The 26,569-nt window shown below is 38.6% G+C and overlaps 1 protein-coding gene across 1 annotated transcript in view; it reads right to left on the bottom strand.

Annotated features, from left to right (window-relative positions):
• Nucleotides 1-25,710, bottom strand: part of LOC103590302 (AT-rich interactive domain-containing protein 1B-like) — a gene marked incomplete at its 3' end in the record, with an annotated part of 73,867 nt that extends 48,157 nt beyond the window's left edge. Inside the window, exons 1-2 of the mRNA XM_008572507.1 lie at nucleotides 25,702-25,710; nucleotides 24,911-25,105 (exon numbers count right to left, since the gene is read on the bottom strand). Coding sequence (XP_008570729.1) covers nucleotides 24,911-25,105; nucleotides 25,702-25,710 — 204 coding nt within the window. The remainder of the gene's footprint in view (nucleotides 1-24,910; nucleotides 25,106-25,701) is intronic.
• Nucleotides 25,711-26,569: the final 859 nt, after the last annotated feature.

Raw genomic sequence — 26,569 nt, 5'->3', positions numbered from 1 at the left:
CACCCACAACTGCCCTGAACTAATAGATTATCACAAAAGCCTTGTCAAATGGCCCAAGTAGATAAAAACTGCCTAATAATTAGCTGAAATTTAACAGGACAAAGCAGTCAACAGAAGCCCATATTACAACCTAATACATTTTATAATTCATTCATTCTGATGATCATGTTTTTGTTTTAATTATTTATGGTAATTATAGAAGTTAATGTTTTATAACGTTTCTGCAAAATAAATGAACTCTCAATATAATAAAATCTTCCCAACTCTTTCACTGTTTCATCTGTGCCCTATGTATTCAAACACAACCAGCAAATAGCACCATGTTAGCTGTAGCCAGAGACTAATACAATTGCACATTAACTGGATCACTGCAGTGGGGGATGGGGGTTCCCTTCAATCATTTACATCAATATGATCTAAAGCACCCATGGAATCGTCTGGATTTCCTCAGTCCTGAGACAATTTTGTCAATTCTGAGAACTGACCCAACACTTCCCTTGGGTCTTGAGAGGCTATTTATTAAGCCTAATGTCTCAGTTGAACCACACACTCAAATCCTCCCCATTTTCTGCTCCTCCATCCCCATCCCCTACCCCTGCTTCCCAACCCCCAAAGGCTTCCTAAACTGCTCCAGGTTATGGGTCATAAGGAACCTTAATTTTCTAAATTCTATGAAAAACCCCAATTATACTGTAAGTCAATAATCATTCAAACCCAAAGAAAATAGCCCTTTCAAGCTCATTTTACCCCACCATGGCAACTGTGTTCAATCCTCAGCCACCCCGCCCAAAAAAGGGGGAGGAATGGGTACTAGTTAGCTAGGTTTGATTCATAAAAGAGAACTGTTAATGTTACAATTCACAGAAGAACAATATGTTTTGTAAAAACATTCATAACGTTTTCACCAAAAAAAAAAAAAAAAGATTATGGTTATCAGTGAGTTACACCATTAAATTCTTTACAAGTACCATCTCATTTAGTCCTCGTAAAAACCGCTGGAGACAGGTAACACTGTCAGGCCATCTTACAGATGCAGAAACCCTCTCCCAAAGGTTAAGGCTGAGCCTGCGGGCTCAAAAGCAAAAAGGAAGAAGTATTGTGTCATAAAGGTGAAACAAGAGAGGAAACAAGGAGACATTTCTCCACCGTGAACCCTCATCCACCACAAAATGCTAAGTGGAAGGAGAAAGAAGTAAGCTTCCAGCAGCCTCCACCTGTGTCCAACCCAATCACAGTGTGACCCAAGGGTAAACCAAGGCCTCCCTAGAAAGGAAGATTGGGCCCCAAACTGACCAATCTAGAGGCCTGGATCTACCACTAGGATCCACTTCATGCCAAAAGTGGACATAAAGCTCACCCTTAAGATAATCCTGGGACTCTGAATAAAGAATGACAAGATTGTTTAAAAGAACATATCAAAATATTTCAAATCACTTTTACAAAGATTTCCACCTAGTCTTGCAACACATTTCAATACTTAAGTGCCATAATCACAATGTGTTGCTTAAGACTTGAAGCACAGAGTTAAGCCTAGAATTCTGAAGTTCTAATTCCTAATCCAGTCCTGGAACACTGTAAGATTATAAAGTACTACCCTATAACATGGTCTTGGCAATTCCACCAATCAAACTGATTGCCTCATGTGCAAATAATGCATATGGTACATTCCTTAAGAAAACAGAAAGTTTCTAGGCTTTACCCCATCAGCATTATAAAAGGATTCTATTCCACTTTATAGCAAGCTCATGAAGGCATTAGGAAGGTTTGAATTTGCAAACCTGTTTATTTGATAAACCTTTCTTCCTTTGCTCTTACAATTAAATGAGGGAGAAAAAAAACCATTAAATATTAAAACTACCCCAATTTCAGAAGGGAAAATAAAATTAAAATTATAATTAAAAAATAGAACAACCAAAAGGGAAAAGCATGCATAGACTAATGATAACAGTATGCCATGAATTAAGTGTTATGACTGACCCAACTCTTTGCACCTGAGAATTTTTTTTTTTTTAATTTAAAATACAATGAAACCCATAAACAATCAGGCCATGCATGGGAATAATAAATAGCACATTCAGGACACTGGTTTACCTCTGAAAAGAAGAATGGGACTGGTGAGGAATATACAAGCAGTATATTTTTAAAACTCATTTCTTTTTTTAAAAAACTATCTGAAGAAAATACAGCAAAATATTAAAACCTGACAAAGTTGAAAAAAAGAAAACTACCCCAAAAATGAAAAGAAAGGATCTTACTTCCAGTCATGTAGCTAAGATTACTAATGATTGTATCTGAAAGGTCTAAAATAGCACAGCTCACAGGCACAGGAAAATATAATACAAGTCATTAGCTATTAATAGAACCAGAGAGTCAATTGTTGTAATTAAATCATAGTTTAATCTTCTGCATAATCCTCTGAGTTAGTCTTGACATGTTTCCTTGTGGTCAGTTTCAGAAAAACATCTGTTAATGATAAAATTTGGGGTTGGGGGGGGAATTACATCCTTCTGGTTGAAACAGTTATAGTCTTAGGAGACTAATTGTTATGAAAGTATCGAATAAATGAAGGTCCAAATCTCTTGCTCTTAATTTTTTTAAGTTAAAAGAGACAAACAGAGAAACAAACTAAATTTATGAAGGCTACTACAATTTGAACAAAATATTGTGATTCAAAGTCCCTATATGCTTATGCCACAGACGAAAAGTAGAAAGATAATTTTCCCCAATAAGGAAGGAAAATGTAAATAACAAGTATTTGCACAACTGGAAGTATCCCTTTTCTAGACCAGACTATCACTACAAGATAACAATATCTCCATAATACCTTTAAAGAATAAGAGGCTGATTCAAGCCACAGTCCATATGGATCCATTTACTGTCAGTCAATTTTGCTAAAAACCATTTAGCTAGCTACATTCAAGTCTAGAATCTTCTAAAAAGCCAAATCAGCTCCGAACATGTGCTGGGCTTTTTCATTATTTTAGTCTATTACGTGAAGCACTCGACCAATAAATATTCAAATAAATTAACTCGCCAGTAAGAAGTTTACTGTTCTTAGTCATTTGATCGCAGAAGTAGTAATTTTAACAATCTTTGCAAATTTCCGTGTTACACTGTGCAGGCCCAGTTCAAACCCATTTCTGACACCCTACACAGCTATAAATTATCTCTGGAGCTTGGACGTGAAAGATAGGCAAGGTCTGAAATAGTGTAACAGTTGGACAGTTCCAGCTTCGAGAAGGCAAACCCTGTAATAACCAAGATCCAGAGCCTTCAGAAGGAGTCTAACTCACTGTCAAAAAGACGGGGGGGATTCCATTCCAAAAAATTATTTTAAAAGATTAACTCTTTGTTATTTCCTAAATATACACTTAAATACAGGAGTGTCAAAAGCAAACCAGAAAATGGAGGCTGCGAAGTAACAAGGCACAAGCTGAACCCTTCATGGCTGGACAGTGTTAGGAGAACAGTAGGGCACCTTTCCTCTCAAAGTTCTGGGTTCTCTTTCTATTCTTCCTGAAGACTCGGAACAGGCAACTGACTCTTTCCCTATTCAAGGCTCCTACTTACTCTAAACAAAGTAAGAGTGCTCCAAGAGACAGTGCTTGTCCGTTCCAAAAAGGTAATATAATAAAGAATATGACCAAACAGAACAGGTATAAAACAGTGCCTGACACTGTTAATATTTATTGAACAAATATGCAAAGTTCTGAGGATACATACAATACCTTGTTAATCAGTTGCTATCTGCGGGTGGAAGAATTTCAGGAGAATTTTTGCATCTTTATACGCTTTTGTTATCTGGACATTTTACAGTAAATACCTATCTCCTGTCAGGAAAAAGAAAATTAAGCCATTTTCTTTTTTAATGTTTTAATTCATTGTGATATGAAAGAAGGGATGGTAAATAAGGGTAGCATCTCCAACCATGTCAGTGCTTTGCAAAAGTAACTTTGGTAAAATTTAAGTATTCTTTCTACCCAGAACAAATTCGAAAATATTATCAGGTCTAACTTCAATTTTCAGTGAGAAAAAATACTTAAACTTCCTGTGCATTAAATATTTATCTGTGCAATTACACTAATTACAATACGGAGCCACTCTGTGATTATTAAAAATTGCTACACTGTAATTTCAGTGTAAGGGAATATTATACTCATGGTGTTTCCATTTACCCTATTCTACCTTCTATTTCTTTTCATCCTTTTAGGCACTTACGTCTTAAAACTCCAACCAAAGTCTCACCTGCCTAAAAGCAGATACTTTCCATACTTCGGTGAGGACTTTGCACTTAACAGTGCTCAATAAATATTGGCCAATGGATATTATTTAATTTCTAGATTTAATTTCGCTACAGTTTTGACTACAAAATCAGAAAGAACTGAAAGACAAAGAATAATCTCAAAAGTTTCCTAACATTTATAGCATATAGTATAGACTAAAAAACAGGAGGTAATAATATTCAGACCAAATGGACTATGTTTATCATTTTATTAATCTATTCTAAAATGCAAGCAAAACTTCTAAATTTTAGAATTCTTTTCGTGTAAAGAAAGGCTTTTCAACAGCAGATCAAAGATTAAATGAGAAAGTTAAATGACAAAAAATTCCCATTTGCAAACAAAAATTAATCCCAAGAGATTTTCCTCAAAAATCCACAGTTTACATAAAGTCCTATTTTTTGGTGATACAGTTAAAGAATACTTTTTAAAAGACTGAAGACCAGTTGAAGTTGAATTCATGGATCTTAATTAGTTTCCTCCTATTATAGAATAGGTAATCCTGACTCTTTGACCCTTCAATTTTACTTCTAGGAATTTATTTTAAAGATATACTTTCCCAATACTTACAATTATTAGAAAGCATGCTTTGCCACATTGTTTATGATAATAGTTAAATACTGGAATCAACCAAAACATCCCACAATCAGAAACGTGCTTCATTAAATGATATATCCATACAAAGAAATACTGTGCATCATTATCTAAATATAGATAATGAAAAGATGTAAAAATGTCTAAGATACATTAAGCAATGAAAGCAAGTTGCAGAAGAATATGAATAATATTATACTATCTCCTTTAAAACTGTATTTGGAAGTATATATACCATACTTATTATCTCTGAGGGGTGGGACTTCAGAGGACTTAGCCTTTTACTTTCTGCATTAAGATTTCGATATTTTTAAATCTGTTACAAGCAGTACTTTGTAATCAGAAAAAGAGAAAAACAGAATTATTCTCTCATTCCCCAACAAATATGGAGTTCATCATTTACCTAGAAATCATTTACATTGCAGATCTGTTTGTAGTTATATGAACCTCATTTATTAAAAAATAATAGCATGTGCAACAAGACTTGGAAATAGTCCTTGTTCACGCAGCCTAGAAAACCCCTGGAAGTTATGAATGTAAAAGACCTAAAACATAAGACTTTTTTCATGGTTTTCCCATCCTACAAAATTAGGACTTCACAATATAAACTCAAAAAAGCCACATACACTTTAGAAATAGGTTCTCACTCACGCAGCCTAGAAAACCCCTGGAAGTTATGAATGTAAAAGACCTAAAACATAAGACTTAGGACTTATGTTTTAAAACATAAAAATTAGGACTTCACAATATAAACTCAAAAAAGCCACATACACTTTAGAAATAGGTTCTCAATAGAAAAATATTTACATAATTTCTTGTGAGAGTTCAGTCTTAAATAAGAACGCTGGAGTCCAAAATCACCCAAAACGCTATAATAAAAATATGCAGCTTCATACTGAGCAGTCAAAAAGCGTCTCCAATCTAATCATAAAAATTGTTCCAGCATTCTCAAAATTTCCCACCACTCTGTCCAATCTTTACCATTTTCAGAAAATGAAGTGATGATTCAAAATGGAACAGTACTTATGTGCAGTGCGGTATGTAAACTGGTCAAGTTCTCTGCACAGCAACTTAAATATGTGTAAGCAAGATATTCTCTCCCAGTGACAGGCTGAGCAACTATGTGCTAAAACTTGTCCAGTGCGACCTGTTCAAAAGAGAGCCGTGCAAGAAGACTTCAAGCTCTAACAGATATCACTTTGCACAAAAACATCCACAGGAGTATTACAAAAAGGACAGCAAACCCAGTGTCAGAAAGGTGCTCTCATGCATTTTTAAAGCATTTCACAAAAGTGAACAATTGTCCTTCAATAATCAGTGTCAAGGCCAATGACACGGTTTCCCTTCCTCAGGGTCCACACAAACTGTGACAATTGGCTTACCAACTACGCTCCTTAGGAGCTTTGAAAAACAAACAGACAAAAAACCCAAAAAACCTCCCCTCCCCACCAAAACCCACACAAATAAGTGTCTTTTTCCCCTTCCATCAAGTGGTGCCTAAGACAGGAGGGAGAAAACGAATGTGACTGTCTGCTCTTCAGGACAGAAAAACATGCAAAGACAGTAACAGTGTACACAAAGAGGTGTTTGAATTTTGACTCTTCCAGACAACATAAATGCAGACACTTCTCTCTATGAACTAACATCCTGCTATTTAATATTGTAAGTCTTAGCACTGGGTCACACATCTTGACTGACTGCAGGGTATGGCCTGAAGACCAAGTGTAATGAAAATTCTGTAACATTCCTCACTTTACCAAATTCCTTCCCAATGATTAACAACAAAACAAAGCAAAATGTCGACAGCATGTATTACTTTAACCCCACGGTTTTATATATAAAACAGAATCCAGGGAACAGGGCAGGGAGAAGAGGAGACAAAAATGGTTTTCTAGGTACTATTAGGGAAGGAGAGGAAAGAACTATGGCAACAAATGGATACCTTCAAAAGAATCTAAGCAAACATTTAGAATAAAAAATAGCATGCATAATCCCAAGGAAATTCTGGACGTAATTTAGGAAAAATGCCACTGGACACAGAAGACCAAAAATGAAAACTAAATGTCCCCAAATTGTTGACATTTAATAAATATGTTTCTCCAGGAACCTGGTGCTCAATTTAATTAGTTAAAGTATATGTACTTAGGCAGTGAAGTTTCTCCATAGCAGATGGTACAACAGGCTTCAAAAATAATAGGAAATTTTACTTAAAGTTGTCTCCTTGATTATTCTAACAAATATCTTACCAAAAGATATCAGAGAGGAGGTTGGCATCAGATGACCCTTGTACTTATGATGACAGAGCTAAGACTCAGCAAGGCAGTAGGGCCTCCCCACACTCCTGGCCTACCAAGCCTAAGAAGCCCCCTCCTGCACCTCCCCCTGTTCTAAGCTCCATTCCCAGGCCAGACAAGGCTATAAAAAGCCTGGCCTCGGGCCAGCTGGCAAGACCACACACTGGGTATTTTTAACTTAAGGGGGCCTGAGGATCAGGCCAACACTAGGGCACCAAAAATGTACAGGGAAGAATAACGCCCTCTAGACAGGATGATGGTCTGTGCATAAGACTTTCTCCTGACTTAATTACCAATTGGTGTTCTAATAGTGATAAAGACATAAAAAGATAACATTTGTGAAAGCTGATAAACGTGTGTAGATGTTTCATGTTGAAAGAGCACAATCACTTTGAAAGACCATATGTATAGTTATTTAAACAGCAATATGAACATCAAACACTGGCCAAATGAATTGGACTCTTATTTTTTATTCCTGACACATAAGGCTACAAACTTGACTTTTGTTATAATTACTCTTAACAGTTTGCTGTTGTTGTTTTTAGTTTCACACTGGTCTTGGCACTGGGCCACACATACAGATATCATGAAGCTTTTCTCTTAGACAAAACTCAAATACAGCAACACTACAACTGAAAGCTGAAGAGCTCAAGAATTAGGCTACTAGGGTTAACTTAATTTTCTGGGTTAATAAGTATTAATCAGAAAGTTCTTTTCATTTCATCCTTTATTGTTAGAAATTACATTTAAACATAGACATTAATAAAACTGCCTTAAATGAACACCATTTCGCTTTCTCTGAAGACTGACGATGAAGTCTGTGTCATGATTCTTAACATCAACTTTGAAAACAGAACCGTCAGGTGACGGGACAAGGTGGAGGTGGAGGCCGGGCAGGTGGGGCTGCAGTCGTCACCGCCTCTTTTACTGTTTTATTTACTGGATTCCTCAGGAGGCTTCCAGGAGGGAGGGGAGCAGGGCTCTGCCACTCTCTGCATTTAAAAAACCCTTAGTAAGACAGCACATGGAATCTGCATAGATCTGTATGTACAGCCAGAAACTTTTTTGGCTAAATATAAGTTTAAAATATTTTGCTTGTTTTTTTTCCCTCATAAAAGCAAAGAGTGACCAGAAAAATGATGTCTACTTGCAGAAGTGCATTAATAATTTTATTACAGAATGTATGCACATTCACTGCATTCTTTAAAATTTAAAACACTAGGATCATTTTTGACTTTTCTAAAATATCAGCTCTCACCTGCAGTTAATCTCCAAAAGTATTTTTCTTCCACATCACCTCTCCCATCTCGACTCTCTTCTCAGTTCCCCTTCTCGGGGGAACTTTCCTCCAGGCGAGGGCACTGATTTCTCCTCTGCACGGTAAGAGAGCCTTACAAGGCCTTCCCACTTCCGACCTCCCCTAAACGCAGCTGGGAGATCATTTTCCTTTGAGCAGCGCTTCCTGAGTTCCATGAGGCTTTTCCTGGCTAATCTAAACAAAGGCCACCCGCCCTCACACAGCCTCCTCAGGCCAGGCTCCCTGCCAACCAGAGACACTCCAGTTTTGCTGTTTAATTCATTTATTCATAGGTTTATTCTTAGTCTACAAATTCCTTTAGGCACTGAAAACTCTACTGTATTACCAGATAGCACACTGTAAAAACCTCATATATGACAATAGGTTGGTTAGAAAAAACTGCTTTATTGAAATGTCTTTGTGGAGATTTCCAGTAAATAGTTAGATTAAATACTCATGTTTATTTCTCTCACATTTTCTCATATTAACTCTCATTGAACCCCATTAAAATGACAGTAAAGGAATAAGAAAAAGCATAAACCCACAAGAACAAGGAAAACATGAGGTGAGATGACAGCAGATAAGAGAGGTCAAAAATTTTGGAAGGAGAAAAGCAGATAGACGAGTGATAATTAAAGTTTTAATTTGTGCTAGGTGAGAGGATAAGAAGCAAGCTAATTAAAGCACAGAACCCCAAAGACTCAGGAATGAGAAGGTGGCAGGGGGCTGGGGGAAAAAATCTGTAAGGAGTAAGTCAGTGTCCCCCTTCCCAAGCCTCACCCCAATCCTGCCAGAAGTCAAGAGGATTACCATCTGGAGAGGCTGGCAGGAGAGGAGTCAGTGGAGGAGGAGGATTCAATTAAAATCTGATAGAAATATAACAGACCCATTGCCCATTCAGCCTCCAGGACTCCAGATTCCCTGATTTCCTCTTGAGAGTAAATGATGAGTTACTGGGGAGGGGGGCAGAGATAACAACATGTGAGGGTCCTCAGACAAAATGGCCCAGTTCCCTCCACATTGTCCAACCTCACCAGTGGACACGCTGTCCACAGACACAGAGCTTTCCTTCAGTACTCAGAACACAGCTGCTACATACGAAAGCAAGCCAACGACCACCAGACATTTCAAGAGATCCTCCAACAGGAAAGACAGTTAAGGCTGAGACGGTAAGGACCGAAAGGAAAAACAGACAAGGAACACTGCAGAGGAGATTGCTCCCCCAAATCCTAAAATTATCTTTAGCAAGATAAACTACTGCATCCACGGAATAAGAATAAGATGGTATTATAAAAAAAGGAAAATGTAGTGATAAGAAACAATTAGTGGAAAGTTAAACTATGAAAACAAAAATAAAAAACTCACTAGGACAGCTAAAAAACTAACAATATCTGCCAGGAAACAGAACAAAAAAGACAGATGACAAGAGGTTAGAAGACAAGGTCCAAAACTAAAGGATTAATCCAGGATTTAAAACATCCAACTAATATGATTTCCAAATACCAAGAATAGAGAAAATAAAGGTGAGGAAATTATCAAAGAAATGACACTCCCCCCACTTCCACTCCACCCCCCAAAAAACAGAATTGAGTTTAACACTGGACGGTCTAACAAAACGAATGAAAAAAATGCCAGCTCCAAGGTTCATCAACATTTTAGAAATCAGGAAATAAAAAGTTTCTAAAGTCTCCAGAGAGGAAAAAAACAGGTAAAATACAAAGAATGAAGCCCTGGACTTCTCAGCTGAAACACTGGAAGCTTAGAGGACAATGGGGGGCTTTATGAGGGAAAATTATATCCAATCTAGAATTCTACACCCAGCCAAACCACCAATCACACTTGAGAGCAGAAAGGGCATTTCCTGACATGCAAGGAAACTTATTTCTCCCGCAGTCTTTCTAAGAAGACCCTAGAGAATGCACCCACCAAAAATGAGCAAATACCTACACAGAAGACATGGGATTCAGAAGCTACTTTGAGGCCAAAGTAATTCCAAGAATGACAGTTAAGGGACATTTTGCCACACGTATGCAGCAGGCAATGAGCTTAATGATGTGCAGAATGGAACGAGAAGCAGGGATTCCAGGAGGGATTCCAACTCTGACCAGGGACTTGGTCACTACTGCTGAAAGTCATCAAAAATTGGAAATAAGCAACATGCAAAGTGCTTACTTCCAAATAAAAGTCTGCTATGGATGGTCTAAGTAAAAGAATTTAAGTCACCTGAATGCATCCTAGCTGCAAGAGGATATAAATTTGATTCTGAATTCTAAATTATGGAGGCAGAGCTTTTAAATGTGGACATTTCCCCAAATACAGAAAGGCTATTCAAAAGCTGGTCATCCACAAACATGAAAATGTTCACTACAGTTTGATTAACTGAATGAAGTTGTACATTCTATCAGAGCTTGAGAATAAATTGGTGATGTACAGTAGGTCCCCCTTATCCTCGGGGGATTCATTCCAAGACCCCCAGTGGATTCCTGAAACTGCAAATGGTACCCAACCCTATGTTTCTTCCTATACATACACAGGATAAAGTTTAATTTGTAAATTAGACACAGTGAGGGATTAACAGCAATAACTAATAATAAAATAGAACAAGCATAACAATATATTGTAATAAGAGTCATGTGAATGTGGTCTCTGTCTCAACTACTAAGTGACTAACAGGCGGGGAACCAGGCGAGAAGTGGAGACAGCGTGGAGTCATTGGACAAAGGGATGATTTGCTGGACAAAGGGATGATTCACATCCCGGGAGGGATGGAGCAGGACAGTCTGAGATTTCATCACGCTAAGAACAGCGCGCAAATTTAAATGAATTGCTGATTTTACTTTATGAATTGTTGATTTTTGAAATTTTCCATTTAATATTCTTGGACCACAGTTGACAGTGGGTAACAAACTGAAAAGCAAAACTGCAGACAAGGGGGGACTACTGTATGAATTTTTTAAAAAGTAGAACAATGAGGCAATTGTCAACACCAGGATAACAACATTATGTACAACAAAGTTCTACATTAAGGAAATATATTCACAGATCATGACTCAACTACATACAATTATTTTAAACAGTCATATTAAGGTAAACACTGAATGTTAATTTAACTGAAAGTTCTGATATAAAAAGATGATAGAGAGAAAAGGAAACACAGAGCAGGTAAGTAAGTTTATTTGAAACTCAGCTTCTTTATTTCCATATCACCATTCACCTAATTAAACACACCAGAATAAAAGTTCAGAGTATTGATGATATTGTCTGAATGTTATTTTTAAACAGTTTTGTTAAGTATTTCTAAATGCAAAACTCATCAGCAATGTAGACTGCAATGACAAATACTAATTCTTTTTGTAGAATATTAACTCCACTGAAGTGCTATAATAGTATGATGCAGGCATAGTTTTGCATAATCTCTGAGGTGGAAGAAAATAAGGTTAATAGAAATCATAGGCCATTTTTAAAAGGTCTACTTATTAAAATAATGTTTACAGATACACTACACTTCTGCCCCCTCTTGATACATGGATTAGGAATCTTCTCTATGCTGGAAGCCTAAGCACTGGCTCTAAGTATGGAGACAGTTTCTCTTCTTAAGAAATCCAACAAGACCCAGCCAGCCTTTAAGCAGTAGCCCTGTCACGTTCTACACTGATCCATCAAAACACCAAAACAGGGCAAAGATGAAAGGAAAATTTGGAGGCAAGGAAAAAAAAAAAAAAAAGAAAGAAAAGCTAGATTCTATGCTCACAATTTTGTGCAAACTTAAAATGTAAAAAATTCTGTAAAATTCATAAAGACCACTTTAAAGCATAACTGAACTAGACAAGCACCCCCTCCTCTCCCTAGAACACTGTCCTCTCCCCAGACCCAGCACACTCCTACTGAAAGATCCACTTCTAACATCACCTGTTCCAGGAAGCCACCTCCTACTCCATGCTGTAGCTGTTCCCAGAGTGTGTCCTACAAACCTTTACCACAGCACTCACCACACTGCATTCTAAGTACCCAGGTACCTGTCTGTTTCCATGGGTGTACTTGGACTTGCCCTAGGGTAAACAAATAATGTCTGGTGACAACTAAGTGAACAAACCATCAAAGACCTTAATATTCTCTCAATTCAATAAACCAAAAACAACAGCAAATCCAATAGATGTGTGACATAGTGGTATTTATCTGACTGCAAAAGATCAATTTTCAAAATTTAGCAGGGAGCTGTTATAATTAGAAACAGTCAGGATTCACATATACAACCTAACATCTCCCCTACATCCCCCCTTCTATCCCACCCAAGTAAGTGTGCTCTGTGTTGCCATAGTACCAGGGTAAACATCTATATCTGCACTCACTACTCAACGTATTTCTTTGCAGAGTATCCCCTCCAAAGTCCTGGGGAACAAAGACCTCGTTACGGTCATCTTGACATTCCCCGGTTACTAGTATGGGATAGTACACAGTAAACATTCAATATATGTGTGCTGAGTTAAATTGAAAGCAAATAAACTGAGCTGAGCCCGTGGCGCACTCGGGAGAGTGCGGCGCTGGGAGTGCAGTAGCGCTCCCGCCACGGGTTCGGATCCTATAGAGGGATGGCCGGTGCGCTCACTGGCTGAGCACGGTGCAGCCGGTCTCAAAAAGGGCAAAAAAAAAAAAAAAAAAAACTGAAAGCAAATAAACTCAACTTATAGTACAAACTGTTTTTCTTTAAATCGCTTTTTTAATTCAAATAATTGTATTGAATTGAATTGAAAAAAATTTTTTTTTGCATTTACTATCATAAATATAAAACCAGGATTACTTGTATAAATAAAAAATAATCAGAAAAGATGAATACCATGAAGTCAATATGATTACATTCTAACTGGATACTGATGCCTGCCTGAGGCTTAGACTGAGGCCTGTTCTTTAGAAAAAGAAAAGGGGGTGGGTGGGTCTGTGAAGTGTTAGCAAGGTGTTAGAGCACACTAAAGCCAACGAGGCTTCAGTCTGAAACATAAAAGAGAACAACTTTCTTACTGTGTGATTCAGTACTATGTAATGCATGTCTACATGCCACCTAATGACCTTGCCTAACACCAGTGGAATGCATGGCACATGCTGAGAAAAACTGGGCCGGACAAGTTCCAAATACTGGCTGCACAATGACGACAACATTGATGCTGAGGCACTAAATTTCTCCACTTCCTTCAAAGTAAAAATTGTCTACCATAGATCTTCAACTGCAATAAAGCACACAGGGATAATTTTAAGAATTCAATCTAAATTATATTTCTTTACTCCTGGATGCAACTTTTATTCCAGGTGTAACACAGCCTCCACTTTTGGAAACAGGCTACAGGGCCATGTAGGCATACGTGCACAATGCACCCTTTCTAAAAGGTAACCTTGGCTGGCTGGTTAGCTCAGTTGGTTAGTACCCATGGCCTTGTAACACCAAGGTCAAAGGTTCAGTTCCCCATATCGGCCAGCTGCCCAAAAATTAAAAATAAAAAAAAATAAAAGTTAAGCTTGACACAAGAGCTCTGTTTTTCCCCATAATGCACGTAAAGGTAATGTCTCCATGATAAGAAAAGTGGGCTCAACATATCAGGTATGGAGAAGTGAGCATCACATTGTAGATCTTCTCCCACAGAGACTCAGCACAACTCCAGCACAAGCCCTGGTGGGGGCCGTCCCACCCCGGGGGGGCTCCTAGCCCATCTCCCGGCCCCATTCCTCCACCACACAGGCAGGAGCGCACCTCCACGGTGGAGGAACTCTCTTCCCTCCAGCAGCAAATCCTTCCCAGGAAAACATGTTTGTATGAAGAGCACTTAACCGTGGGGCTTTCTGCAATGAGCACTGTCGAACAGCCAATGTCAGGATGAAGCTCTGCGCCCCTGCCACACGAGTGCCAAATCCCACTCAACCACTACGCACGCTCTGCTCCCCTCCCCTCCTTGACCACCACACTCAGCACAAGAGATGGTGGCCTGAAGGAAGGCAGTAGCGGCTCAGACGCACTCTACGGGGCTACTGCCAGAGAGAAAGAAATACAGGGTACTGACATCGCGCACAAAGAAACAAGCAAGACCAAACTGCTATGCAAGAACAATCTCTCAGGCACCGGCACCTCCACCAGAATCTAAAAGCAGAGTTAAAATTGCAGCTAACGGTCCCAGCAGGCTTCATACACAGCACCAGAGGCACTGAGTTGCCGCCGGAAGCTGCAAAGCCTGGGTGAACGAGCCCACCTCACCGCCAGCCACAGGCGGCAGACACACCACTAAAACACACGGACATTTTTTGCATCAAGCTTAATGGATTCCATTGGCCAGAGTCTACAATTCTGCAAATTCTGTTTGAAAATTTTGTGAAGTGCCATGTATGGTTCTAGATGACGGGCCTACAGCAAGGCATCCCTGCTGTCCTAGAGCTTATGTTCTAGAAAGACATCTGACAATGGAGAAACAAATGCAGCTCTGGTGGTGATAACTGGCATGGAGAAAACACAACAGGGCGAGGGGTAGGAGGAGTGTACGATTTTACCTGAGTGAGCCAGAGAAGGTGTCTCAAAGAAGTAGGTTAGCAAGCCATGCAGAGACTTGGCCAGCAGCCTTCCCAGAGGGGAAAGACGAAACACAAAGGTCCTGGGGAAGGGCAAAGGGGAGAATGGAGGGGCTGGGTGTGGGGGTGCAGAGTGACAGAGCCACACAAGTCCCCAGAGGAGAGCCACAGCCTGGCCTGCACCCTCTGAAAGAACCATTCCAGTAGCTTTGCTAAAAACAAACCCTGGCGCAAGAAGGGTTAAGGAGGAGCCCCCTGTGGCAGGCTTGGGGCCCAGGTGGGAGCCACTGAGGTGGTGAGCAGTATTCGGTTTCTGCATATTATCCGAAAGAAGAGAGCCAATGGGACTCTCTCACAGACCGAAAGGTTGAGGAAAAGAGGATAACTGGGGTTTTAGCCTGGACAACCAGAAGGATCCACTATTTACTGGGGCAGGAAGACAGAGAGTTGGGGTGGAAATTTTCACACAAATTTTGGAAGAGTCAAGAATAACTTTGTGTTCTCTATAATGACTTAGTAACCAAAACGCTCTGCCCCCACAAGCTAGAATTCAGACAAACTCACAGCCTCTCTTGCAGCCTGGATATATTCAGGGACTTAAATTCTTTCATTTGCCCAATCGTAAGCACATTACATGTTGCTTATTTCCAAATTTCTGTGGCTTTTGGCAGCAATGTGATTTCCTGGTCAGAGGTGGAATCTCTCCTGGAGCCCCCTGCCCCACTCTCCATTCCATACTTCAGTACCTCAGACCTGCTGCATACATCTGGTAAAAGCCCCTTAACCGTCACTCTTGGAATTACTGTTAAGTGTGTTGTGACACATCTGATGGCATGAAGACTAAGGGCCAATGATGTTAGCAGCTTATCACTCTCCCCACCCTTCACTGTTGAAGCCAACGAGGAAGAAGAATGGGGGACCCAGCAGAGACACCAGTGGAGACTGCAGAGAGCTCTCCCTGGCCACCCAGCTGATCTGGAAGGGACTTCTAGTCCTTCCCCTTCTCCCCAACCACCCAAATTTGTCCAGTTGCTGGGGACTAAGATCCTGTCATTTCCATGATGCCTGACAAATGGCACAGGACTTACAAGGAGGAAAAAGAGAAGAGGGGTCCACGAAGCCCAGAAAATGGAGGAGAACCTCCAAAGATTTAAATGCTTAAAATATCTGAAAATCTTATTGGAAATTTCAAGGTAAATATACTGATTAAGGAGAGGGAAGTTCCCTTTTGGCCAACGCTTTCAAGGACATATCTGAGGTCATAGGGTCCACAGGCCTTTCTTTTTCCCCATTTCTCTCTGCGACCAGTGATAATGATGATGCTGATTATAAAGGAGCATCCAATCCTTACATTTAGTCTTTTAAACCTACTGCTTTCTTTGTGGCTCAGGCCGGGAAACCACCCTGCCTGGCTCTTTTCTCATCTCAGACTTGAGCTCCCTTCCCAGCAGACATTTACCCTTAGCCTGCCTGGGGACCAAACTGCTACAACTATCCAAGTGGAGCTGGTTTGCTAACTCTCAACACAATTAAGTAAAACTTAATTACATCAGCAATGATAGATTTTTGCATTTTAATTCCAATACTTGCATATTTTTGCTATTATATTAGTCTTACTCTGGTTCTGAATGTTTGATGTTTTATGGAATTTGACCTGGATCCTTGCCTTTAACTAACCCCGAAGAGCCAATTCCACTAGTTGGTTGGTTTGGTAGTGTTTCTTTTTGTTTGTTTTGTTTTTGTTTTGTTTTTTTCTTTTTAAGTATGCTCTTACTGAGTCACTACCAATAGAGATAAATTTGGCTAATTCTTTGGAATACAGCCTGTTCTCTAGATTAAACATACTTTTCTGTACATCTAGGAAGCTGGGTAACTCCTGCTGTGTAGACAATTACTTAGTAACCAAAATTTTGGTTTGGGGCTATTTAAGTAGGCAAGGGATGTTTGTGTTATACATACACACTACCCACACTCAGACCTCAACTCCAGCATGTCCAGGAAATTTCTGATACCTGGCTCCAAATGGATAGTTCCTCTTGAGGCCTGAGGAAGCTTGGATTAAGCAAGGCTCCTTGGATCTAAGGAGGTGTCCACACAGCCACTCTGGGAGAAGCAAGACCATAATCTTTCTTCCCAGGTGTGTCCCTTTTAATTCCCTTCTTCCCTCTGCTCCTTCTCTGCTAGTGTTTTCTTAATTTCATTCACAACTACAGATTTTACTTATAAATAAAATAACTTTAAAAACCATAAGGGCAAATAGTCTTAACAGAATTCGTTGCATATAAAAATAATCAAACTGCCATAAAGAATTTAATTACTAGCTGGCTATTACTATGAAAGAAAAAACTCCTTTTACCCCTACAAAAAAACTGTTTTAAAACACAAAAACAAGGCCGGCCCATGGCTCACTCGGTAGAGTGCACTGCTGATAACACCAAGGCCCCGGGTTCGGATCCTATATAGGGATGGCCGGTTAGCTCACTGGCTGAGTGTGGTGCTGACAACACCAAGCCAAGGGTTGAGATCCCCTTACCGGTCATCTTTAAAAAAAAAAAAAAACAATACAAAAACAAAGCCATCTAACCCCCAGCCCCTCATGGGGTTAAAGAAGAGTGAAAGTAATGGTACAGAACATAAATCTTGAAATTGTTTATTTCTATTCAGGCTCATTTTACACAATTTATCCCAATGGTGTACAATTTATACTTATTTTCAGAACTACTCCAAAAGTAGTAATGTGCTAAATGAGTAAGTAATTGCTGAATCTCTCTTTGATTCCTTTAGTGACTCCAAGTAAAGTATGTCAACCTTAAGATTTTCTACATTTCAAAAAGGACAGACTACATTCTACATATCTAACACATGCCAGGTATTCAAGAGAAAGATGTTATCTGAGAACACGTTCATTTTAAAAATAATAAAATTAGAAAATAATTTATTGCACTGATTCCAACAATTTGCTAATCTTTGAAGAAGAAATCGCTTTGTCCCCTTCAGAAGGAATTTCAAAGAATATGGGTTAGTAGTTACATTAATACAATTTGTCAAGCATCAACCCATAAATTTCAGAAGACTGTTGAGATGACACGACTCTAAAATCTAATACTGAAACCAAAGGACATTTACTTGAAAGAGAAAATCCAAGCTGGGAGGGAAACCCCTCTTGTAGTCAACCCCCCTCATTTGGCAGATGAACGAGGTCCAGATTTTTCCAATATCATGCACAGATTAAACATTAATTGGCCAGGACTAAACTATCCCATCTCCTTGTTCTGGGCCCATTGCTTTCCTTTAGGACAGTGGTGAGTTTCTGATTCACTAGGTGGACTCAAGGATGTGCCTCTCTAACAAGCCTCCAGAGGGGGTGAGCTGCCCTGTAACTTATGTGGTCTAACTCTGACACCCAGGCTGCACAGAGCACTCACCGGTGGAGCTCTGCAATCAACAGAAGCCTCTACAGTCACATGTCATTGATATGGGCATCCCTGGGCATCCATTGGGGGATTTCTAAAGTGCCCTAGGAGATTGTAACATTCAGCAAAGCTTGAGAACCCCTAGTCTAAAATACACCACTTAAATTGTCTTAACTTACAATTTATCTTGTGGGATTTTTATTGTTGTTTAGTGTTTGTTTTTCAGGGAGCACTGAAGAAAGGTGAAATATGGTTGGTTGATTTTACTGGTGTCAATTGTTAGCTTTATTTGAATTGTTAAATTTTAACATAAATATCATACTCAATGTTTCTTTGGTGAAAGCAAATAAGCCAACCTTATTCAAAATATGCTCAAGTAATTCTAATGCGACCTAAAATATACACTTAAAATTCACATCTCAAAAATAAAAAATGTAATGGAAAACCTTAAAAGATACCTTAGGTTGCAAGTCTATATTATGTAGAAAACATAGTAAAATTCATATGTATGTGACAAAATAGTATAAACTATCAGCAGAAGACATATACTGAATATAATCTTTAGAATATCTAAAATAATGTAAATGTTTGGGTAAAACACAAATGTATCAATATAAACTTCCTAATATAAAAGTAGCTTTCCAAACTAAAAGTGAAATCATCTCACATTTTCTCATCAGACTTTCAAGTATAATCTGGTCTTGTCTCACTTTATGAAAAATGCTAAAGATTTAAAAATCTATATTTAGTTTGAAATGTAATATCTTCTAATACAGGCCTACTAAGAATGTCACACTGAATGCTTCAAATATGGTTAAATCCAACTCCAATATAAAAAGTAAATAAGACTTTAGTTAGGTATTCTAAAAATTTAAGTTTTAAGGAGAAAAGCAAATAAAATTAGCACATCTACATACAAATCTATTCAAAAATATTTTCTTGGGGGGCCAGCCTGGTGGCGCACTGGAGAGTGCGCTCCCGCCGAGGGTTCGGATCCCACGTGGAGACCGGTTCCCGCTCACTGGCTGAGCGCGGTGCAGGCGCAACACTGAGGGTTGCGAGCCCATTGCCAGTCTCCGGTATGGGCGCGACACCAAGGGTTGTGATCCCGTTACCGGTCAGTAAAAGAGACAAAAAGGAAAAAAAAATTTTTCTTGGTACAAAACTCCATCTACAGGGAACTTTGGCATCAAAGCCAGTAGCATCTGCTATCCATGTACTTGGAAGCAGAAATGTGAAGTATAAATCTATTTTGTTGGTAAACCTTAAATACCTTCATGTTCACGGCTCAAGAACAACTGAAGAAACCAAGACAAAATGTGGCCAATAAAAGGACATTATTTATACAAATCTGCGATCAGCTGAAGGACTACAAACATTTCAGGTGTACAAGCAGCTTGGCTCCAAGTCTCTTAGTATAGAACATAAATGTATGAGAATGCTGTAAATAACATAGCTAATGAAATCTCACAGCATTTCACTATTTTACTGGCCAAAGTGTTCACCTTCATTTATTTGTGTGTTTACACACACACACAAATATGTTTAATATATTATTTAATATACATATACAAGACATATTTCAGTACACAAGAATGTCACTGTCACACAAATGTTCTGTTTTTTATACATGTTTGTGAGCACACATGCACACACAGATACAGGTGGGTGTCTCTGAGTGAATACAGAAACTGCCAAAAAAAATTAAAAATCTGAATGTAGGACAGATACTAGGCACCCATTCCCCTCCATTATGCTAAGTCAAGTCTCTCTTTCCCATCCTATCACATCCTATGTCACAATAATCAAAAATAGGAGGTCTAAGCTCTTTTTCAGATAAAACCAAAATTTACTGGATTCACATCTAGGAGACTGAGTGAGTCTAAACAAAGACTTAATGTCAAAAAACTGGAATTTTTAAGTATTTAACCAGTCCCCCTCTCCCCAGTTTTCCTTACTTTTCAGAGATATTGTTCAAACTATATCAAAACATGTTTTTAGTTACATTTAAAACAAATAAAAAATTTTTCCAGAATAGACCAAATAATATAAAGTAACACAGGTGTGAATCCTAGAAATTGCTTGGCTGCCTTAATAACCCTAAAGAAAACATTTATTTTAGCCAAACAATTTTAATGTTTGTCTCCTTTTTAGAAACATCTGCTGCCAAAATAAACATTTGCATTGGAAGAAGTGTTTTGGCTGTTCAGATGATACCAAATAAAATGCTTATGTTCTAAAATAAATATTTTACTCAAAAAACACGTAGCAAAATAGACATAGCCAAAGGGTATAGAAGACAAACTAAAGGCACAAATTAGAATAACTTTGCTTTTTAAAGTCCTCTTCAAAAGAACTACTTTTAATCCAGGTTTTCTTTTTCAGACCTCAAGAATGTCCACATTTAATTCAGTTTTTATTTAGATTTAAAGTGATAAGCTCAGATGGATCACCTGAACAAAAATAACTAATTTCTATTTAATTTTGCCACTATATCCTTCAAAACAATGATCATAGTCCATGCTTTTGTCGTAAAGGTCTTCATAACACAGATGTGTTTTTAAAAACTAAAAAAAGTCATGTTTCCCCATTATGAAAAAACCATGAACTTAAGTCTCTCATTTTTGCTTTCTTTGCCTCTCCCCAGCTTTACAGTTCCAACAGGCATCAGATTATCAAACATCAGCAACAAAATAAGGATAGTTAAAATATCAACACAATAACCCCCAAACTCAAACTACATTATTGAAATCTGCTTGACACAAATAACTTAGTTCCTGTACCTTATTTCTCCTAGGTGTTATTTACTTTTATATGAAAATCTTTTTTAAAGCAAGTTGGCAAAGGCCTATGTGTACATTTATGATCACAGAGGACAGGAAAAATGAAATATAATCTTGCTCACCCATGACAGGAAAAATGAAATATAACCTTGCTCACCCACATCCCTAATCAGAAAATGTCAGATTCTAGTAATCTTAAGAACTATACATCTTTGTGAAGCTCTGTATTAGATGAAATCAACCAGTGTACTTTTGTTAACCATCCCCAGGTTTGAATTCCAGGAGCCTGGAGGCAGAACATTCTCCACAGAGGCATAGAAAATTCATTTCCCCTCTACACTCAATAAAAACCCAAGCAGAGTAGTTTTTAGGGCACTGTGAAAAACTAATCTGTTTAGCTACGTATTTGCCTGATCATGTGGGAGAATCAGCAAGTGAAAGACCACAAATCTATTTCAAGTTAATATAACTAAAATGATATACTATTATCACATTGTGCTTCAAAAACTCAGTCAAGTATATCTCAAAAATAAAATTATCACCACACAAATCAAGAATCACCAGGTTAATACTAAAATCAAACACTCAGTGGCCTGTCCCTCCTGACTCTTAGAAAATAAGCAGTGATACTATCCATGTTAAATTTCATCTAAGCACTACAGTTCTGACAGAATAGTCATTTAAAATTCATATCACAGAGTAGAATGCCAGCCAGGAATCAAACTGTGACCCCTGAGCCAAAGCCAACTTACCACTCAGCTGGTAAGTGGGCAACTCAATTTACAAACTTGAATTCCTGCATTTTAATCCTTTGTAGAAATATATGAACAATATTAAATGAACTGGATTCAGCTCATTAAAGGTTAACAAACCAAACACAGAAAGCTTTGGAAGCCACCCAGAGCAAAGTCATGCCTAGGTGGTGATGTCCATTCAGTAATTACCCAATGTCATAATTATCTTTCAGCTTTTTCCCTGAAGAACATCAGTAGTCACAACTACAACAATGCTCAGCCAATTACATTAATCCTAGGAGAAGATGGATAGAACCAGCAGCCAATCACAGTGCCAAGACTTTGTTTCAAACAAATGTATAAGTATCTGAAATTCCCAAACAAAGCAATTCACTGAAAATTCCTCACCAAAGAACACAGTTTAAACTAACAACAACAAAAATCCATGTGCTCTGAAACCTTTGCTCAAAATCTTCCCTTATTTTTTCCATTTCAAAACTATTAAGAATTATTCATATAAACTTGGTATTATAAAAGCTGTATGTCTCCCTTAAAATGTTCCACACATTCAAAAATACATTCACTGTTATTTTTAGCCCATTAAATTTCAAAACAAGATACTGTATCTCAAAGCTGTATTATACTAAATGAAAAGAAGTAAAAGTAATACAGATTAGTTAGACCCTGGATTACAACTAACCCAGTATGAAGGTTTGACATTCTGCAGGCAGTATATTCAGCTTCTTACCAGATATTCAATTTTCCTTTCATTAATCAGAAAGATCTGGGCTTAATTAGAATTGGACATTTCTTTTGGTTAGCAGTAAAATACCTAATCTAAAATCTTAATTAAAAATTTACTAAAATACTTGATAAGCAATCTTCACCAATTTGTCCCTTCAAATACTCGTAAACCTAAGAGTCATTAGGTTCTAAAAGTATGTAAGAGTCACAGGGATTAAATAAAACCAAAAAGCTAAGAAAACTGAGATTACTTTGTATATTTGTGTATGTCCTCTACTCTAAGCCTTATACATTTGGGGAAGAAAATAATGAAAAAAAATTTTCCTAGGTAATCATCTTAACACACCCTCTCCATTTGTTTGATTCCCACTTTGGGACTGCAAACTAAGCCAATGTCTGAAACCTCTAGTAAGACTTTAACTCACTCAGAGGAGAGATAAGGGAGCATCCAGCTGCTTGCCATGAACAACACCTTCTGAAAACGACTTTCCAAAGTCACATCAGGGAAACCTAACAAAAAGGAAGGTGCAGAAACAAGGAGTATTGAGCACCCTCTTTTGTCCACTAGTCCCGCTACTTCTTCCTCCCTTCCTGCCTCTGTTCTCTTCCTGTGACAAAGCATCCTACAGAGCTACTGGCCCCAAGTGAAATCTGCCATGGATGAGGACTTCAGCAGCCAACTGCCTGGGCCTTCTCCCCTCAACTAAGGGCGAAGTAGCTCAGAAACTGAAATGACAACTAGAAAGAGAGAAAATCACAACTCTCACCTCACTTTTCATCATTTACAAATTCTCTGCCTCTCACAGCAGACTCAACTAGAGATTTTTACTCTACGAAGCAAAATATTGCTAGAAGAAAGGAACAATGTGGAAAAAAATAAAGAATACAGTTAGATATGCAACTGACTGCTAGAATTCTGAGTGGCTCATCTTTAATAATGGAGAGGTGAGATCTTTGGACAGTAACAAAGGCCGTTTAAGGAATCAACAGGTAGGATTCAGAGGCTGAGCTACATTCCCTACAACTGCCTTAATATAAAAGCATCCCCCAAGGAGGGGCAAGGATACAGAGGAAAAACAATACTCAATCTGCAAAAGAGAAGGTTCAGAGGCAACTTAATGATGAACTTTTAGTACACAGCTATGTATAGCGTCAAGTATGATAAATCATTCTCCACATCCACTTTGAAGAGAACAAAAGTGCTAACAAACGTTTAGGAAAGATTTTTGGCCAAATATAGGGAAGAATTTCCTGAGAGGAAGTACTGTTAACCCCCAGAATGGGTTATGGGCAGCATTATGAAATGCCCCAGGTCTGGAGGTAGTAAAATGTACACCAGCATCAGGCTGACACAGTCCCTGGGGGCTTAAAGCCCAGTGTGGCAATTTATAAGTAAGCCTTTCTGGTGTTCCTAGTAACTAAATACCCTAACAAGTCTGAATCTAATTTAGTCTTTTCCAAATTTCATGCTTTCACAGGCCAACATAACAAGGATATTCTCTCAAGTATCCAAAAGACTGTAGGTTTACTAATGCTAGAAGGTAAATTGTCATTAAAGGTAACTCCATTTAATTCTAGAGAAAAAGGAGAAAAATATTGGGTCTTTTGTTTAAGAGCAGGAAGTCTTGTTTGTTTTAAGTAAAAACACAAAACCCATAAAGAGCTAAGAAAACAGATGCACATCAAATCCTCTTATATGAAATACAGAAACTGTTTTCAAAAGGTACAAAACAAATAATTTAAGAAATGAAAGTAATATAAGTCGTTGGGAGGCTAAAAAAATTTTTTAAAGTTGATTCCATCTTCATGAAAAAGACCTTAAATGACTTGAAAATTCATCCAAAGACAGTCTATTCACAGCTCAAAATCTGACACAGTCTGACATTAGAAATGTTAGAATACCAAGTTCACTTCAGAGCTTAGATATATATAATTTGCTGCAAAATTATGACACAGTCCATACTTCAAACACAGGTAGTACCACTGGCCTGCAACCAAATGGATATTTTGTCCACTCTGTTCTAAGACGTTCATGTTTACATTTAAAAAAAAAAAGAAGAAAAATATTCCTGTGACTATTTAAAGAAACAACAAAAATTAAAAGAAAGCAGAAAGTCAGTGAAATGCCCTTTAATTCTCTTATCACCAATCCTGGGTAGACAGTAAAAGATAAAGTCAAAACTACCACCAAAAAAGGTGTGGAAGGGAGAAAAATCAGCACAAACCTGCTGCTGTGGGTACTGCATCCCCCCCATAGCCCCTGGCGTCCGACCCTGGATGCTGATTGGATACCGCTGTGGGCCTGGGGGGCCATAGGAACCTCCTGGGTATGGACTGCTCTGCTGGGGCTGAGAATGAGGGTTACTGCCCATCCCATACAACTGAGGTCTCTTCATCACCATTGGATCCATTGGGCTGCCCTGTGAAGAAATAAAGAAGTAGTTTTATTAATTCATTATTCATTACAAAGGCAGAATTTTTTCTTACATTAACATGCCTTAAAAACACAACTACCTTTAATTTTGAAAATATTAAAAACAATGACCTGACAAAACCTCAGAAGAGCATTAAGAAAAAAATGTAGATGGATACAAGACATTTTATTTTTTACTTTTAGGAAGGTTTTAATGATTAAGAAGGATCCAGAGTAAAAAATATAAAAAAGATTACACATCCTAAGCAGAGAGAAAACAACTGCATCTAAAACTCTGTTATGCATATAGAAAAAGAGCATGACCCAGCTTTTAGTTTACTAGCAATAAGGGCAGAGGACACGGAGTGCTTAGCAACACTTTCTGCCTTCAAAGTATTCTTAGAACAACGATTTTATTTTAGACCTGAGTCTGTAAGCCTTGATCAAACATTAGTGTATGTGAGTGTTCATTAAAAAGTGAAAGGATAGATTTTAGAATACAAAGTGTCTAGGGTGAAACTTTTCAAAGATCACTAGTGTGCAGGAATAAGCACCCAGACTATGAGTCACAAGCCACCTTCCCTATGTAAGTAAGCATCTTACCAAACCCATCGAGTTCAAAACTAGACTTTGAATTTTATTTTTGGTTTGGTGAGTCAGTCCCTGGGCCTCAGGGCCAAGGCCATATGGGAGAGCCAGGAGTGGAGCCTCAGCATGGCCTTCCCTCCAAGGCGTGTCGCAAAAGCAAAGCAGTGGAGAAATCCCTTGCCCAGTGCTACAAAGGCCGATAGCATTCACTCAACAGACCCTTCCTTCCAAAACCATATATTGATCCCTACACTGTGTGCAAGACTCTAGGTTCACACCAAGGTAAGTTCACGGGGACTCTCAGGAAGGCTTGAGGATTACCAGGACAAATGGGAACAGCAGGTTGGAGGTGGGAAGGGACAGGAAATAGAGTTCCACGAGAGAGAAGAAACAGCACAACGTACAGGCTCCAGGGAGAACTGCTCGGCGTGTATGAGCAAATGTAAGCAACTTAGAGCCAAGTGAAGCAGGAATTTGCAGAAAAGCTGAAGCAGGCAGAAGCCAGACCATGGGTGAGGCTTACAGGCCATTTTAAAGGCTTCGTATTGTCTCCTATGGATGAACCACAGCCGGCGTGTATGAGCAAATGTAAGCAACTTAGAGCCAAGTGAAGCAGGAATTTGCAGAAAAGCTGAAGCAGGCAGAAGCCAGAACATGGGTGAGGCTTACAGGCCATTTTAAAGGCTTCGTATTGTCTCCTATGGATGAACCACAGACCCACCTCTAGGAGGACTGCTCTGCTCTCTCAGGCGACTGGCCGGAAGCAGGTCGGGTTGCCCCAACAGGTGATTGAGGCTGAGGTCGTGAACTGGCAGCAGAGATGGGAGTAAGCAAGCCCAGATTCAAGTCACATTTAGGGGGAAGATGCAGTGGGACTTGGAGA

Source organism: Galeopterus variegatus, unplaced genomic scaffold, assembly GCF_000696425.1.
Source record: "Galeopterus variegatus unplaced genomic scaffold, G_variegatus-3.0.2 Scaffold795, whole genome shotgun sequence".
In the NCBI taxonomy this organism is placed as follows: Eukaryota; Metazoa; Chordata; class Mammalia; order Dermoptera; family Cynocephalidae; genus Galeopterus; species Galeopterus variegatus.
The sequence above is the reverse complement of the archived record's forward strand: the minus strand, read 5'-3'. Positions and strand labels throughout refer to the sequence as shown.